The following is an 18177-nucleotide window of genomic DNA, read 5'->3' on the forward strand; positions in this document are numbered from 1 at the left end:
GTGCCCTGACACGAGGGCGCTTCCTTGCTGGACACAAGGCAAGAAACAGGCCACAATTTAGGTTCTAACGTAGGGTAAACAATTAGGCGTTTTCTCTCGACACCTGAGAACGAGTCAACAATGAGATTTTACTAGTGCTAGAGGCCGACTAAGTAGTACAAATAAGTAGAGCAAGCACAATTAGACTTTGGGGGGTAACTACGCGTGAAAAAACAGACAAATACGCGGTAAAAACATGTTGTTGTTTATGTTACGTGTTTTCTACTTTCCTTTCTATGATTTATTTCCAAAGTAATTCACTAAATTCTTCAATTAGAAAAATGAAAACCTTCAGCACAGTATTCACTTACCTTTTCGTAGTAAGCTACCGCCAATTCAATCGAGTGGCTTAAAATTCTGGAGATCGATACCGATTGTACATGTTATCGATCGGCTTAAGCAAAGATCAAGTAGTCAATTTAAAACCCGATAAGTCAAATCGATCAAGAATAAAAATGCTTAAAATACAAGGAGAGCAAACTTTATTTATCTCAGAACATTTCCGGTGTTAGTGTAAAAAAATCAATCAACTATAAACCTGAATAAAGAAAAAAGTGAATAAAATTGCAATTAACTTTATTCGAGAGTAATTACCAGTTGACGAATATAATAACTGCTCAATTTTTTCTCCAGAACAGACGCATTAGGGTAAACTAGGGCTTCGAATGATGGTAATCGTGCCCGATTGCGGCAGTAGTTAACCTGAACTGACTGATCTTGTGAACAAAGAACAAATAAGGTCTCGCAAAAACCAAGCAGCCAAGCGTCATAAAAACCACTCTGAAAGCCAATTCGGTCAGGCGAAAAATTGCATGAAACGCAAACGCCGCAACAATTACTCGCAAATTCGTCCGAGAAAAATTGGAATTGATCTAAATCTTTTAAACATAACTAACGTCGGGTGAATTGCTCTCAAACAACTGGCGAGCGTTTGGCTTCGTAAGAAACTAGCTAAGGTTTAGAGAGGCTAGTTGTAGCCTAATTGAAGGAGCGTGCGGTGATTACGTCAGAGGTGGGGTACGGGGGAGGGAGCGCATGGGAAATGTGAAGTGGGGTGGTTCTTACTTAGTGTCAAACACTACGAACCACCCTTCACACTATCAATTTGTCTCCAAAACAAATTAAGTGAATCGATGCTTAAAGTCTACTAAACTTCAAGTCTCCGAGAGCCCTTAATTCCCGCCGAGCGTTACCTGATTATCTTGTTCAAGAGGGCCGAAAGTTGAAACATAGCTGGCAGATTGCCAGAAGCTAGCCGAAATAACTTCGTAGATCTTCAGTCTCAAAAACATAGTAACAGAAAGAGACCAAAGAGAAATTTCTTTTTGTTATATTCTGAGATGTTACGATGAATACAAATCTGTATAAGTTATTGCTGCTTATATTAGCTGCTCTCCAGTAACCTTCATTTAGTGTGACACGCACTTACTCTACCTTATCTCTTTGAATTGAAGAGAAGTCAGTTTCAGTCAGGAAGTCATTTTTGAGAGCGAGGTAAGTCACGCGTGACCAAAAACTTAATCACTCAAATTAACAAAAAACTCGCTCCAATAAGAGTATAAAATGACGCCATACACGCAATTCAGTTGAAATTGCTTGAGCAAATGAACAAAAAGCAGATTTGAAGTGATTATGACGTCATATGGTCATAACAAAAATATTGACGAAATAAAAAAAAAACATAGCACGACAAGTCCTGGCGTATATTTCAAAAAAATTTCATTGACTAAAAAAAAACTAGACCTATAACGGATTATGAGTGAAATGGAAAAACCATTTCCAAAAAAATATGAACCGATTAATGTCGGAAGAATTGCTCTCGAACGCCAGGCGAGGCAATTTAATTCAACGCTGCAGCCTAGATACGATTTTCTTTATGGGTGCAAAAAAAACAGTTTCCCACCATGGGATTCGAACCACGGACCCCCCTGCTCGCTCACCAGAAGCACTGCCCACTAGGCTACCAGGCCCATCTTTTTGCTATGCTGCAATCGATTTTATTTTTAACAACAAGCTTTACTTCGGAGTGAGAGCAATGAGATCACTCAAAAATGAAGAATGAAGCGTGAAAAAGTCACTTGAGAAGTCAAATAAGGTTCTAGAAGAAAAAGGCAAAATGGGCAAGCAAAAAACTTGCATAAAAAGAACAACACGTTCACAATAATTGTTATTAACTTCGTTCACGAGTGATTAAAGAAATAAGTTTAAAAATCAGAAAATCAAAGTCAAAACGCCGCATGTGAAAAAACCACTAGCGAGAAATGGAATTTTGGTTCAAACAAAAAACTAGACCTAGAATGAACTATGAATTGATTGGGAAAACCATTTAGAAAAAAATCCAATCCAAAAAATCAAATAAACAGTAAAAATCAAAGTGAAATTGCCGCATGTGAACAAAAAACCACTAGCGAAAGCAAAATTTTGTTCAAACACCGTTTTCTCACTCCACTTTAAATTTAGAGCAAAAAAATTTTACGCCGCAAAACCACTCGCTTTTTCGCTCTATTCCCTGTTTCGGCGTGACCAAAATCACAACTCCAATTTGACTTCGAAAATAATGAAAATGTGTGAACAGATCTTAAAAAACAGCGCCCCAATACAATTCAAGTTTTTTTTTAAAAGTAAAACACCAAGAAAAGGCCAATAATAGCACCAGCTATCGCTGTGCGGCTATTAAAAACAAAAAACAGCCCAAAAAAGCCGCACGTGAACCAAAAAAATTGTTTAATTAGCCAAAATTTTTTCAGACCGACTTTTCTCGCTCTGTTTCAAAAGAAGGCATGAATAAAAGAACCACTCTATCTCTCTCTCTCTCATCCCTTTACTCTTCGAATTTGTTCACTGAAACAACTTTTTCGATTTTTATTCACTCCCTGAACTTCGTTTTCTTGCTCGCTCACTTATCAAAAAAACAGAAAACCATAAAGCCTCATCTTCGAGTCTTAAAAAATGACACCACCCCAATAAAATTGAGATTCTTTGAATTGTAAAAAAAACCAAGAGAATGACAATATAGCCTCAGCTTTCGCTTTGTGGCTATTAAAAAATACATATGCTTTCTTTGCTAGGAATACCCGCGCTGATGATTTCAAAGGTCGTGAAACTTTTCATCCCAGGCCATTGAAGTGAATTCCTATCCCTGATTTACGAAGAGCAACCAGAACTACGATTTTACAAAAGGTCAATTTGATTATTGGACATTCTTCATGTACCTCAGAAACGTCGCAAATATACAATACGAGCTACAACCAAACATAGCTGGCAGATTGCCATAGCTTCGTAGATCTGCAGTCTAAAAAAACAGTAAGACAGACCAAAAAAATGCGTATTTTCATTGAAGGCTGATATTTTATATTTTGATTAAAAATGTGTATAAGTTTTTGCTGCCTATATTAGCTGCTGTCAAATAACCTTCATTTAGAGTGAGACACACCCATTTGACCTTATCTCTTTGACTTAAAGTAAAAAAAGTCAATTTCAAAGTGAGGAAGTCATTTTCGAGAGTGAGGTAAGTCAAATGTGACCAAATATTTAATCACGCGAATAAACAAAAAAACTCGCTCCACTAAGAGCAAAAATTGACGTCATGCACGCACTCTAGTTGAAATTGCATGAACGAATGAACAAAAAGCAGATTTGAAGTGGTTGTGACGTCATATGGTTTTAACAAAAATCGCGACGACAAAATAAAAAACCATGAGAAGGCCAACAATAGCCCCATCTATCGCTGTGCGGCTATTAAACATAGCCTGCAGATTTCCGGAAAATAGCCACAGTTGACGCGCTTGATGCACATCAGGATTGAAACAAAAAAAAAGGAGATAAATTGACCGAATTTTTTCGGTTTTTTTTCAGTGTCAGAAAGTGTTCCAATTTGGCGTGCAATTTCAGTTGGATTCTAAACCTATACTTGATTCAACTTCCAAACTGAAAGCTATTCAGCTTAAAACTAATGTCAGCTATCAATCACTCTAATGAAATTTGATAACCTAATGCTCTATGACTTAATGACCGGGCTTTATCGGTTTATCCCTTTTCATTTGATTTTTCTCTTTTGACATTAAACGTATTCGCTGCATTGCGTAATTCAATGCGTGAAAGAATTTCAATCCATTCAGTGAGTGAAATAAGTCAGAAGTCGAACGTGAAAATCGTGACTCATATAAAACGAAAAACTTGATCAAAAGGTAAAGCGAATTTGAAAAAAGGAGAGAGCCCAAAATAATAGCCGTTGAGAGGCTGACGGCGGCTATTAAAAAAATTAAGACGAAACGTTGGTCAAGCCAAAAGAACGAATAGAAAACCACATCACTAAAATAATTGCCATAAACTTTGTTTGAAAGCTATTTAGCATAACCGACTGACTTTGGTTGAATTTATGTTAAACCACTGACGACGGGATGACCCTGGCAGCGCAGCTTAAGCTAAGCAATCTTATCGTCAGTTGCTAAGCGGGCCAAAAAGAGGGCGGTGGAGTATAAGCGTTGATGGGGTACATACAGCAGAGTTTGGCGTAATGGTAGGGGTGGGGGGAGGGTTGCCAGACACAAAATTGCTGCATAGTTTGCGTGATAGCAAATAAAACAAACTTGCTATCAAGTGCGATTACAGTTTGGAGAAACTTATAGATCTGGTATTTTGAAACTTACACACGAAAGCTTCAAGCTCAGTTATGAATTTGGACGAGGTATCGCTTAAAAGCACATATTTGAACTATCCAACACAATTTAAAACATACCCGGCAGATTGCCGGAAAATAGCCGCCGTTGATTCCAATAAGCATGATTGGGATTGAAAGAATAGAAGAAATTGATAAAAAAAGATTTTTGTACAAAAACATTTCTTAACTCCAATTTATTTTGATGGCATTTCGTAGTTGAACATACTTCTGTTTCTTAGAGAGAGGCTACAGGTGCTACTATCGATACCAATAAGCATTAGAAATGGTAACTAAGACTTATAGGAACGACCTTCAAATAGCAGGCATCTAAAATTGGGCTTTATGGGTTTATCCCGTTTCTATTTCTGATTTCAATTTTTTATAATTTTTTATACTGACTGTTCATTTTGAATTGCTTTGCTGAGCAACTGATGTTCAAAATCACTTTTAGCAGAATGAGAGAAGAGCGAAACTAGCCTAGAGAAGTCAAAACGCTTTCACGCAAAATGTTGAAAAAGCGGCAAAATGAGGTAAAGCGAAACATTTTTTTGATCGACGAAGTAAGAAAAACATAGCCGGAAGAATTCCGGAAACGACTCGAAATGGAAATCCAATTAAATACCATTCAACTACTCATCAGGCAAAACGTGCCTCCACATTTTATACTGACTCTGCAAAAACAATTTTCAAGTAATTTGAAAATTGTTGTTGCAGTTCGGCAAAAACAATTTTCAAATTACTTGTTCTCCAATTTCGTTTCTAAGATTTAACTACAAATTAAATGACTAAGTTGAGCTGGCTTGCAGTTTCAGCGCATGAATTTTTTTTACCATTCATTCTAATTTAAATTTGAGAAAAAAGAAAACTTTCAAAACAATTTTTACTCGTCTTTTTCACTAAACTACCGCCAAAATTCTGCATGTTAGAGCAAATTAAAACATAAACCGACAGATGTCGGATGAAGTTCTATTGTTAAAATTCAATGAATGTTCGAAAACAGAAGTCAACAATCAAAAACGGAGGTAAAAGCTCGAATAGAAAGAAGTCAAAATTCAAGTAATGAACAAACTTGCTTTCTGCTAAAAAAAACCTGTAGAATATCAATACTCCTCTTCCTGTCGTAAAAAAACCTGTAGAATCTCAATACTCCTCTTCGAGTCGTAAAAACCTGTAGAATCTCAATACTCCTCTTCGAGTCGTAAAAACCTGTAGAATCTCATTACTCCTCTTCGAGTCGTAAAAACTTGTAGAATCTCAATACTCCTCTTCGAATCGTAAAAAGACACACACATTTACAATAATTGCTATGAACTGCGATCAAGAGCAATTAATTATGAATAATCCATTACCATAATTCCTAATTATTCTAATCTGAATTTATTGACTTCCAGTTCTAGAAGCATAAGACCCGCCCCTCCCCATATTTCACCATGTTAAGTGCTAACACTTCGTTTTAAGCCAACCATGAAACTTATGAAACATTTGACGGTGTGCACGAATAAACATTTTTTAGAATGAGTCTCCAACACCCTGAACACAAAAAGCACACAATGCAAACCTGGGCAGATACTTCCTTCAAAAATAAATCGTTAAGCATCGGGATTTCCAATTTACTATATTCCTTTAAATGATAGTAACAAAAAACAGCATATTTTATGGCAATAATCTCTCCCCATTTTCCATTATTGTCAAGAGGCCGATTCAAAATAATTCATGTTATCCATGAATGTTATTGGAAGAATGCTATTAACATTATAAATCCATGAGTAAAAATTAGCTGCGTATAATAAGCATCCTTACATTTCCAAGTATTAATTGGTAATCAGATCGTTGCACCAAGAGATCAAAGGGATTAAATTGGGCATTTTTGACGTTGAGTATTTTGTGAATATCGGAATTTGGCAAATTGTCACGTAACTATCCATACCATATGGTTAATTTTGTTTATTTCATTTTGTTTATTTTCAAGTAGAGGACCTAGATTGATAATTAAGGTCCACGAGCACTCTCCAGTGGACTGTACATGTCAACAAAATTGTTTCAATTGCCGAATCGGTTATCATGTTTTCTAAATTTGAAGTTTTAGAAGCGCTTGTTTATAGTATGTATATCATTCAAAAGCAACTGACAATTGCCATATTTATGAATTTTCAGATAATTAAAATCACAGGACTATTAAAACAAACGACTAACGTATCGCAAATTGTTCTCAAACGACATTGGTGTCGTCAGTAGCTGTCTACGGTTCAGGGTTCTAGCCTTAGATTAATTGAAGGGATGGGCGCGGCGGGGGAGGCAGGGGGTGGAGGGCATGTGTGTTTCTGACACTTATTATATTATATGATAACAAAGGTCCATCCAAATACCTTCAAAGCCATCAACCGACAGAGATTCTTGACAACTTCTGGCATCTCCAGCAGTTCCTTCCTACTCGCTTCAAACTGAGCTGCAACAGTGAAACACATGACCACATTACGACACACCTGCACTTGCATGTCTTCAAGCTGGGAAGATTTGGTCACACTAGCAAAGCACTTGAGCATGGCATCCCGCAGAATCATAAGGCCTTCAACACAACACATACAATGGTAAGGCAGACCCGATGTGCGCTCCTTTTTTTTACATTTTTAAGGGTTCCATAGATAGAGCTACTTATTTTTGTGCTCGAAGTAGACTTAAAGACTTACGTAATCGGTCGCGACTAACCGCTCGGCAAAACAGTGAAGGTTAACTTCAGTTATAGCGACAATATAAATGTTGCCGGAGTCAATGGTATATGCATTTAAAAACATCTGTTAGACTGAGTTTATTGGACTGTTAGACTGACAAGCATTCGCTATTTAGTCTTCTCGGTAAGTGATTGGTTGAGAGCTCACAGAAGGGATTTCAGTTTGTTGTGCTGACTCAGCACTAAGAAAACAGGAATCTATTCTTTCGTTTTTTACGACCCCACTCACAGATGATGTGTCGCTAGAGAGCATGGATCTGTTCCGTTTGCGCCCCTCGCTTTGTGTGTGCATATGATTTGCCCTCTCCAGACGCACGAGCTATAATTTTACTTAATGATTTACTATGTAATGGCACGCACTCTGTACTGGGGGGTGCATAATGAACGGGGGGGGGGGGGGGGGGGGGGGGAGAGTTCCGAGAGTGCATTGCAGAAATAGATGGAATGTGACCTCTCTCGCGTCTGAGTTCCTCGGCATTGAGTGCTGAGCAATTTACAGTGTGGTAGGCTAGCTCAGTGGCAGAGGGGAGGAGGGGCAGGGCCTTCCCAAACAAGTTCTCATCCTCTATCTCCATCTGCATTGTCGTCAACAGGTTCGGGTAGCCTGCATACTTGTATGGCTGCAGTTCTGAAAAGCAATGCTCATATTTCTCATCAAACTCATGTGGAATTACATTGCTGAAGAACTCAAAGAATGTTCTAGAACAACGTAAAAACGGTCAGGTGAAAAAATTTGCATAAAAACACGTTACTTCAAATAAAAAGAATAATTACTTCAAACTTCGTCCCAGAGAAATTAAAAAACGCACATTTCCATTTTTCACTTTGGCAAAAGCAATAGATATTCTTGATTAAGATTCATGAGCTCTGCATGTAAGAGTAAATAATTGTTTAAAAACTGAATTAACATAGCCGGCAGATTGACGCCGCTCAAAAACTAGGCTGAAAAACATCCAGCGACGCCGCTCAAAAAACTAGGCTAAAAAACATTCAGCGATAAATTAAAAAAGCTTGTTAAAATTCATTCCGCAGAAGCCTCTTATTAGGGACCTTTACTGCACACATGAGTCCCTTTGACCTTGAACAAATTCAAATTAAACTTAAGTTTTAAAGTGCAAAAGTCATTTTATTGAGTGAGGTAAGTCACGTATGATCAAAATCTAATCACGCAAATAACCTAAAAACTTTCGCTAAAGCGAGTGAGAAATGACGTCACGCGCGCAAATGCCGTTAGTGAGAGGAAGAAGTCATTCAGAAAATTTGACTTTTTCAGCTTTGCTGTGTGAACAAATGTAAAACGAGAAAAGAGCGTCAGACGACGAAACAAAAAACATAGGACAAGTCCTGAAGTACAATTCAAAGAATTTTTATTGACTTAACAAACAACTAGACCTAGAACGGACAATGGGTGAATTGGAAAAACCATTTCTAAAAAAATCAGATGAAGAAAAAACAAAAACATAGCCGGCATATTGCCGGAAAATAGCCGCGATAGACGCTTGTGGCGTTACATGAATTGAAACAACTATAGAAATAAAATAGACAGATCAACCACCAGTCCTTTAATAGACCACTAGACTTTTTGGGTTAGCTTCGGACTGTCATTTTTATGAGATACATAAGCTCTATAAGGAGAAAGCCATAATAGGGCTTTTTAAAATTAGGATCTTTTCAGTTTGTGCCCCCCTCAACTTAGTGGGCGCATATTATTTGCACCCCCCAGATGCACGTGCAATATTTGGGGGCGGGGGGGGCACAAACGGAAAAGATCCCAAAATTAATATTCAAAATCAAAAACAAGGACTCTAATATTCAAGAATTAGGGCATATGTTTGGCACTACTTAGATGCACACTATTGACCTTAAATAAAAAAATGTTCATAAAATTTAAAGTTTCAAAAGTCATTTTTTTGAGTGAGGTAAGTCATTGAAAAAGTCAATTCCAAGAAGTCACGGTAAGACGAAACAAAAATCTGTTAGACGAAGTAAAAAAACATAGCAGGACAAGTCCTGACGTACAATTCAAAGAATTTTCATTGACTAAACAGAAAAAACTAGACCGAGAATGGACTATGAATTAATTGAGAAAAAAACTTTAAAAAAATCAGATTGAAAATAAGAAAAAAACAGAAAATCAATATCAAAATGCAGCATGTGAACACAAAAAACCACTAGCGAGAAATGAAAATTTAATTCAAACAAAAAACTAGGCCTAGAACGAACTATGAATGGCTGTGAATGGATTTGGAAAACCATTTAGAAAAAAATCCCATTCGAAAAATAAAAAAACAGTAAAAATCAGAGTGAAATTGCCGCATGTGAACAAAAAACCACTACTGAGAAACCGAATTTTTGTTCGAACACCGTTTTCTCACTCTACTTTAAAATTAGAGCGAAAAAAAATTCACGCCGCAAAACCACTCGCTTTTCGCTCCATTTCCTGTTTCGGCGTGACCAAATTCACTACTACAATTTGACTTCAAAAATCATGAAAATGTGTGAACAGATCTTAAAAAAAAAGACAGCGCCCCAATACAATTCAAATTTTTTGAATTGTAAAAAGTTAGGAGCGCTACAATAGCTACCTAGAATTGAGGACGCGGCTAATAAAAAACAGAAAATGAATGTCCAAATGCTGCTAGGGAGAACAAAAAACCAATAGTGAGATATGTAATTTTGATTCTAACAAAAAACTAGGTCCAGAATGAGCTGTGAATGGATTGGGAAAACTCTTTAAAAAAAATCCTATCCAAAAAATCGGAAAAACAGTAAAAATCAGAGTGAAATTGCCGCATGTGAACAAAAAACCACTACCGAGGAACCGAATTTTTGATGAAACACCGTTTTCTAACTCTACGTTAAAACTAGATCGAAAAAAAATTCAGGCCGCAAAACCACTCGCTTTTTCGCTCCTCTTCCTGTTTTGGCGTGACCAGAATCACCACTCCAATTTGACTTCAAAAATCATGAAAATGTGTGAACAGATCTTAAAAAAAAGACAGCGCCCCAATACAATTCAAATTTTTTGAATTGTAAAAAATTAGGAGCGCTATAATAGCCGCCTAGAATTGAGGACGCGGCTAATACGAAAACAGAAAATCAATGTCCAAATGCTGCTAGGGAGAACAAAAAACCACTAATGAGATATGTAATTTTGATTCTAACAAAAATCTAGGTCCAGAATGAGCTGTGAATGGATTGGGAAAACTATTTTAAAAAAATCCTATCCAAAAAAATCGAAAAAACAGTAAAAATCAGAGTGAAATTGCCGCATATGAACAAAAAACCACTACCGAGGAACCGAATTTTTGATGAAACACCGTTTTCTAACTCTACGTTAAAACTAGAGCGAAAAAAATTCAGGCCGCAAAACCACTCGCTTTTTCGCTCCTCTTCCTGTTTTGGCGTGACCAGAATAACCACTCCAATTTGACTTCAAAAATCATGAAAATGTGTGAACAGATCTTAAAAAAAAGACAGCGCCCCAAAACAATTCAAATTTTTTGAATTATAAAAAATTAGGAGCGCTATAATAGCCGCCTAGAATTGAGGACGCGGCTAATAAAAAAAACAGAAAATCAATGTCCAAATGCTGCTAGGGAGAACAAAAAACCACTAGTGAGATATGTAATTTTGATTCTAACGAAAAACTAGGTCCAGAATGAGCTGTGAATGGATTGGGAAAACTATTTAAAAAAATCCTATCCAAAAAATCGAAAAAACAGTAAAAATCAGAGTGAAATTGCCGCATGTGAACAAAAAACCACTACCGAGGAACCGAATTTTTGATGAAACACCGTTTCCTCACTCTACGTTAAAACTAGAGCGAAAAAAATTCAGGCCGCGAAACCACTCGCTTTTTCGCTCCTCTTCCTGTTTTGGCGTGACCAGAATCACCACTCCAATTTGACTTCAAAAATCACGAAAATGTGTGAACAGATCTTAAAAAAAAGACAGCGCCCCAATACAATTCAAATTCTTTGAATTGTAAAAAAAACCAAGAGCACCGCAATATAGCTACGCTCAGCTTACAGATTCCCAGCTATAAACATACCCGGCAGATTGCCGGAAAATAGCCGCCATTGATTCCAATAAGCATGATTGGGATTGAAATAACAGAAGATATTGAAAAAAAAAATTTTGTACAAAACCATTTTTTAAGTCCGATTTATATTGATGCCATTTCGTAGTTGAACATACTTCTGTCTCTCGGTGAGAGGATACAGGGTCTAGTATCAATACCAATAACCAGTATAGATAGTAACTAAAACTTATGAGAACAAAGTTCAAGTACCGGGTATCTAGAAATTGGCTTTATGGGTTTATCCCGTTTTTATTTCTGACTTCAATTTTTTATACTGACTCTGTTCATTTTGAATTGCTTTGCGGAGCAACTGATGTTCAAATTCACTTTAAGCAGAATGAGAGAAGAGAGAAACTAGCCTAGAGAAGTCAAAAACATTTCATGCAAAATGTTGAAAAGGCGGCAAAATGAGGTAAAGCGAAACATTTTTTTATTCGACGAAGTAAAAAAACATAGCAGGACAAGTCCTGACGTACAATTCAAAGAATTTTCATTGACTAAACAGAAAAACTAGACCTAGAATGGACTATGAGTGAATTGAGAAAACCATTTCAAAAAAATCAGATCAAAAAATAAGAAAAAAAACAAAAAAATCAATGTCAAAATGCCGCATGTGAACAAAAAACCACTACCGAGGAACCGAATTTTTGATGAAACACCGTTTTCGAACTCTACGTTAAAACTAGAGCGAAAAAAAATTCAGGCCGCAAAACCACTCGCTTTTTCGCTCCTCTTCCTGTTTTGGCGTGACCAGAATCACCACTCCAATTTGACTTCAAAAATCATGAAAATGTGTGAACAGATCTTAAAAAAAAGACAGCTCCCCAATACAATTCAAATTCTTTGAATTGTAAAAAAAAATAGGAGCGCTATAATAGCCGGCTGAGAAGATGAGGGCGGCTATTAAAAATCTAATAACGCTATCTGAATCTGAAACAGAACTTCCAACTTTTTACATAAACTTACGGATAATTACATGCAAGGAAAATTATGCCTTTTGAAAACAATTCTGGTAGGGGTCAGTAAAATAGTTTTTCATGTCAAGCTTCATTATGTTTAATGTTCTTGTTACGAGACATGACTCGACAGGTTCCGACCTTCTTGAATGTCTCTCAAGCGCTGATTGTACCAATGCAATATACATTTTATACAGGGTAGGGAAATTCAAATCTAAATCTATTTGCAGGTATACTTAATAGTACATTTACTAATATTTACAAAGTACTACACATTGTTGAGTGTTTTATCCTGTTTACCTTGTGAGTAATTGTTGAAAAGGATGCTCTGTGTTTTGAGAAGCAAGTCAATGTGAACTGGGTTGGGTCCGTCTGAGAGGTTGTTTGCTCTGCGCTGACACAGATACTCGTATGCTGAATTTATGTCCTCAAACATCTCCTGTAACAAAGACACCCGTCAAATGTTTCTCTGAAATTGCTCACTTTCTCAAATGAGAAACGACTCTAAGACTGGTGATGGCTGTTATCGCCATCGAGAAGTTATCAAACTCGTAGGCGAAGTCCAGTTGTTGAATAACTTCGGGAGGGCGAGAACAAACGTGTGGTAATGTTTTTAATCAACTCTCGTTGCGATTACAACAGTTGCATAACTTATGCCACTTTACAGATGACTAGACTAATTTTCCGACCACTCATTGCTCACTACTGTTCATAAAGCAACAGCTGCGACAGAAGAGTGGCAGAAAAAATAGTCTAGTCATAAAGCAGTTTTGCTACTGTTTCAGATTGTTGCAGTAATCATTGCGCATTTACAGTTTATTTCGCGGATAAGCTATGCGGTGTTAGGACAATGGATCAAAAGACAGCAGATTGAAAGCAAAATTGGGACAAACGCTTGAACATAACCAACTAACGTCGGTCAAATTGCTCTCAAACGATCGGCGAGGGGTTGGCTTTGTCAGTATCTAGCCAAAGTTTACTGAGGCTAGCTTAAGCTTAATTGAAGGGGCGTGAGGTGAGGGCAATAGATGACGACATCACACCACATAACAGCAGCTGAAGTGCGGCACCAACAAAAGAGTTAAGGAAAGAGAGATAGAGTGTGTGAGAGATAAAACGTGAGAAAGAAACCCCAACCGACAGAAAGACAGAGAGAGATAGGAAAATTTTCCATGATGAGATTCGACTCTGCAACTTCTAATTTTCTAGCCTTGTTAGCAATTAAATCAAATAGAAAACTGAAAAATGCAAAATTGAAAAGTTTGCAGATTTCGCAGTAAAAAAAGTTAAGACCATTTTTTGTCTTTCATGTAACCCATCTGCAAGACTTAAAAAGTTTCGTTGGCCAGTAATGATCGTTAAACTAAAAGACAAAAATAATTTAATAATTTTAAACAATTGCAAATTTAAAAAAATTGCAAAAATTCGTAATATTAAAATCTTCAGAACAATTTCATGGTCTCAAGAGACTATCCAATATCCCTATTGCAAGCCTTAAATAGTTTCATTGGCTCATAAAGATCAATAAACTTGGAATAAGTAAATTTCTAAAATTTGAAATAAATTTATCAAAAAATTGCTAAAGCCGAGTCAATAAAATATTGATAACCATTCCATGAACTCTAACAACTAATCAAAGCTTGGAGGAGCTCTCTGGGCCCTTGGTGCCGGAAAAAAATTTAAACATAGCTGGCAGATTGCCAGAAAATAGCCGCAATAGATTCGTAGATCGGCAGTCTAAAAAAACAGTAAAAAAGACATACCAAAAAAATTCGTCTTTTCATTGAAGGCTGATCTGCTATATTTTGATTAAAAATCTGTATAAGTTATTGCTGCCTCTATTAGCTGATCTCAAATAACCTTCATTTAGAGTAACACACACCCATTTGACCTTATCTCTTTGAATTAAAGTAAATAAAAGTCAATTTCAAAGTGAGGAAGTCATTTTTGAGAGTGAGGTAAGTCAAGTGTGACCAAAAATTTAATCACGCGCATGAACAAAAAAACTCGCTCCACTAAGAGCGAAAAATGACGTCACACATGCAATTCGGTTGAAATTGCATGAACGAATGAACAAAAAGTGGCTGTGACGTCATATGGTCGTAACAAAAATTATGACGACGAAATAAAAAAAAACCAAGAGAAGGCCAATAATAGCCCCAGCTATCGCTGTGCGGCTATTAAAAAAATTAGTATTCAAAAAAATGGAAAAATTGTGAATATATTTTAAAAAATTGCACCAATTCGTGATATTAAAATCTTGAAAAACATTCTATTACATCTAGAAACTATGCAATAAATTATTATCAAACCCTAGAGGAGGTTCCGTGGGTCTTGAGGCTCGAGATACCTAAAAAACGCCAAAAAATTTCAAAAACTTGAAAAAATTGCAAGTTTTATAAAATGATAAAATTTGTGATATTAAAAAGTTAAAAACTAATCCATGTCCAATAAAAATTTTTCAGTGACTTATTATCAAACCCTAACGGATGTTTTCTGACCACTGATGCTGAACAAACCTGAATAATGACAATAATTTCAAAAAAACTGAAAAAAAAATGCAAATTTTGTAAGAAAAAATATTGAAATTCGCAATGTTAAAAGGTTGAAAATAACCCCATTACCACTAGAAACTAAGCAGTAACCTATTATCAAACCTTGGAGGAGATTTAGTGACACCTAGGGCTGGAAAAAAGCCGAAAAAACGCTGAAAACTCTGCCAAATTATCAAACTTGAAAAAAATGTGAAAATTAGCAAAAAATTGCGTGTTTATGTTTGGAGTACCAAAACATATAGCTCACAAAATGGTCATGAAAAGTAATTGTTTCTTGCAAACAAACTTTATCAACTTTTAAAAACTGGTCCAATTTTAGATTTGTCCAAACAAAAAAATTCGAAAAATGGCACAAAACACGAAAAATTGCAACATTTTGAGCAACAACTCCTAAAAATGACCTTTTCACCTAAAAATACGGCCTTCCCAGTAACTTTACCACACTAAGCACTTGAAAGACTACCGTACGCGGCTAAGGGCCTTTAATGAAACTTAATGCCCGCTGGGCGCTACCTGTTTACCCCGTTTTTAAGGACGAAAAGTCGAAAGTGTCAGACGAAAAATTGGTCAAGCGAAAAATTGCATAAAAAAGACCAGCAGGACTAATATAATTGCTACAAACGTCGCTTAAGAGCAATTAAAGATGAAACCATTCAAGTTTCGTATTGGCCAATCAGAACACTTACTATTCGGCGTTTAACATCTACGGTCATGATAGGTAGTTCGATTGTGATCATTTCATATCAAATCCCACGGGCTGCTAAGGCATGGCCATGGCTCTTAAGGCATGGAGAAATGCATTAATTCTATGTTAGCTTGCGAAAGCGCTTAATTTCAGCCAACCAGAATAGAGGTTACACTTCAATCTATTTTTGTTCAAATTTCAGTTTCCGATCTACTGTCCTGTTGCTGTATTGTCCCGTCACCAAGTTATGCAACTTATTCTATCGCAACGAAAGTCGATTAAAAATTTTTCGCCCGAGTTGCAGAGATGTTAGTTAGTAAGCACAGTAGAATAAGAGACACTAGAAATGCGAAACAACAAGCGGAAAACGGTCAAGTCAAATTGAATAATCATCACTTACTTTAGCTCTATCCTACAACATTTATTTTGGAAGAATGACTTGATGTAAATTTAAAAGTAACTAAACCCTAACAGAATATTTACGCATTTGCTGTCAGCGGAACATACACTGAAATCAGATTATGGTTTCATTGATTTCGCTTAAGCACATTTGACACGGCGTTTATTATTACCTGTTCTGTTTTTTAAAAGCTAATGCTCGACATTTTAACTGCGTGTCAATTAACGGTTCTCGCTTAGAGTTCATAAAAACTCGTAAGAACCCCGGACATACATAATTACTTACTTTCGTTAGTATTTGCATTAGTGGCTGGTAAAAAAATACCCAAATCAATTGATACTCGAAAATTGAAGGGTTAATTTAATCTGAAAAACTCAGATTTAGGGGTTGCATAAGGGCCTATAAGATGTAATAGAGGCCTCAAGTGAAGAATTTAAGAAGATGATTAAAACAGAATTTTCTATTAATCAGTTAAAATAGAAAAAAATTTAAAGCAATTTCAAGCCCAAGACATGCCCAAGAGAAGTAAAGGAAATAAAACACAAACATACCGACTAACGTTGGGCCAATTGCTCTCAAAGGACTGGCTTCGTCAGTTGATAGGTACGGTTTAGGGAGGCTAGCTGGGGCTTAATGGAAAGGGCGCGGGTGAATACAATTGCCACCGGACTAATACAATTGCTGCAAACTTCGTTTGAGAGCAAATCAGCATAACAGACTACTGTCAAAGAAAGTGCTCCAAAATTTTAGCCCCCGCTTCATATGAAATGATAAAGAAGAAACTATCTCCCGAACAAAACGCGTGGGATTCGAGTGTAGCCTAGTCAGTTTCACTGATTTGAAATGATTTGGAGTTCATAAGTAAACTTCTATCAACTGAGCGCTGCCACCGGCAATTTTTAGAGATCAAGCAGTCAATTTCAAAGTCAGATCAATTATTAGACAAAATTGCATCACAAAAACCAGTCAACTAACGTCAGAAGAATTGCTCTCCAACGAATAATAGAAGGGGCGGAATAAGAAACTCACTAATGCGTTTTAAATGACGTCACTAGAGGTTTATTATACACCAATATTATTAAGATTAAAAGTGAACAAATGACAGCAATTGAGTTCAAAATGTGAGTGAGAGAAAATTAGGTCACGCAAAAAGTCAAGGGCGCAAAAGTCACTGGATAAGTCAAAACGGTCAAGCAAAAATACTGCATAAATACAACCCGTAGAATACTGGAAACGATTCTAAGAGTCGAGCAAACCTTGTAATCAACCATAACAAAACCAGTAATATCCAAGAAACAAGCATAAACCGACTAACGTCGTAAAAACTGCTCTTGAAGGACAGGCTGGGCACTTTAATTCAAGGGATGTGGCCTAGATACATTTTTCTTTATGGGTGCAAAAATATCAGACGAAGGTCGGGTTTGAACCCCGTCCTCCTGAGTCCATTCCGTCACCTCGACAGAGTCATTAACCACTCGGCTATCAGTTCCTTGTCATTTACCCTCTAACAATCGGCTTTGTTTGAACAGCAAACTTAATTTCCGAGGGAAAGGAATTGAAATCACTCAAAAAACAAAAATTAAAAATCAAAAAGAATTGCCGATAAAACTATAAAAAGTTTCCAAAAGAGCAGAAAAATTGGGGTAATTGGGGTTTGAGGGTAGGTCGAGGTGATTGGAGGAGGATTGTGAGAAAATAGGTAGGTTAATGGGCCGTAGGTAGGTGCGTTTTAGTTTGGATAGGTAGACTTGTGCACAAACTTCTCAAAATGACCTTTTGACCTTAAATAGTACCAGCAGTTCCTAATTATTATACATTAGAAACTATGCAACTGTTGAATTCCGATATTCGTAAACAAAAATTCGACGTTCTAAAAGAAGTCAATGTTCGAAAAGAAAAGTTGAAGTCATGAACAAACTTTCTTTAGTAAAAAAAACCTTACAACAACACCTCTCATCGAGTCGTAAAATTACACACGTGTTTACAATAATTGCCTGAAAGAGCAATTAATGCGTTCGAGAGCAATCAATTACCAGAATCAAATTAGATTCGGAAAGTTTGAGAGGATAT

General features: G+C 36.6%; 1 protein-coding gene across 2 annotated transcripts in view; it reads right to left on the reverse strand.

Annotated features, from left to right (window-relative positions):
• LOC142335910 (dnaJ homolog subfamily C member 13-like) overlaps window positions 1-18177 on the reverse strand; it is a 164139-nt gene that overhangs the window by 62010 nt on the left and 83952 nt on the right. For both annotated transcript variants that reach the window (XM_075384276.1, XM_075384274.1), the window contains exons 19-21: window positions 12768-12906; window positions 7879-8055; window positions 7066-7265 (exon numbers count right to left, since the gene is read on the reverse strand). In XM_075384276.1, coding sequence (XP_075240391.1) covers window positions 7066-7265; window positions 7879-8055; window positions 12768-12906 — 516 coding nt within the window. The remainder of the gene's footprint in view (window positions 1-7065; window positions 7266-7878; window positions 8056-12767; window positions 12907-18177) is intronic.

The sequence above is a fragment of the Convolutriloba macropyga genome, chromosome 3 (assembly GCF_964194025.1).
Source record: "Convolutriloba macropyga chromosome 3, txConMacr16.3, whole genome shotgun sequence".
Lineage (NCBI taxonomy): Eukaryota > Metazoa > Xenacoelomorpha > Acoela > Convolutidae > Convolutriloba > Convolutriloba macropyga.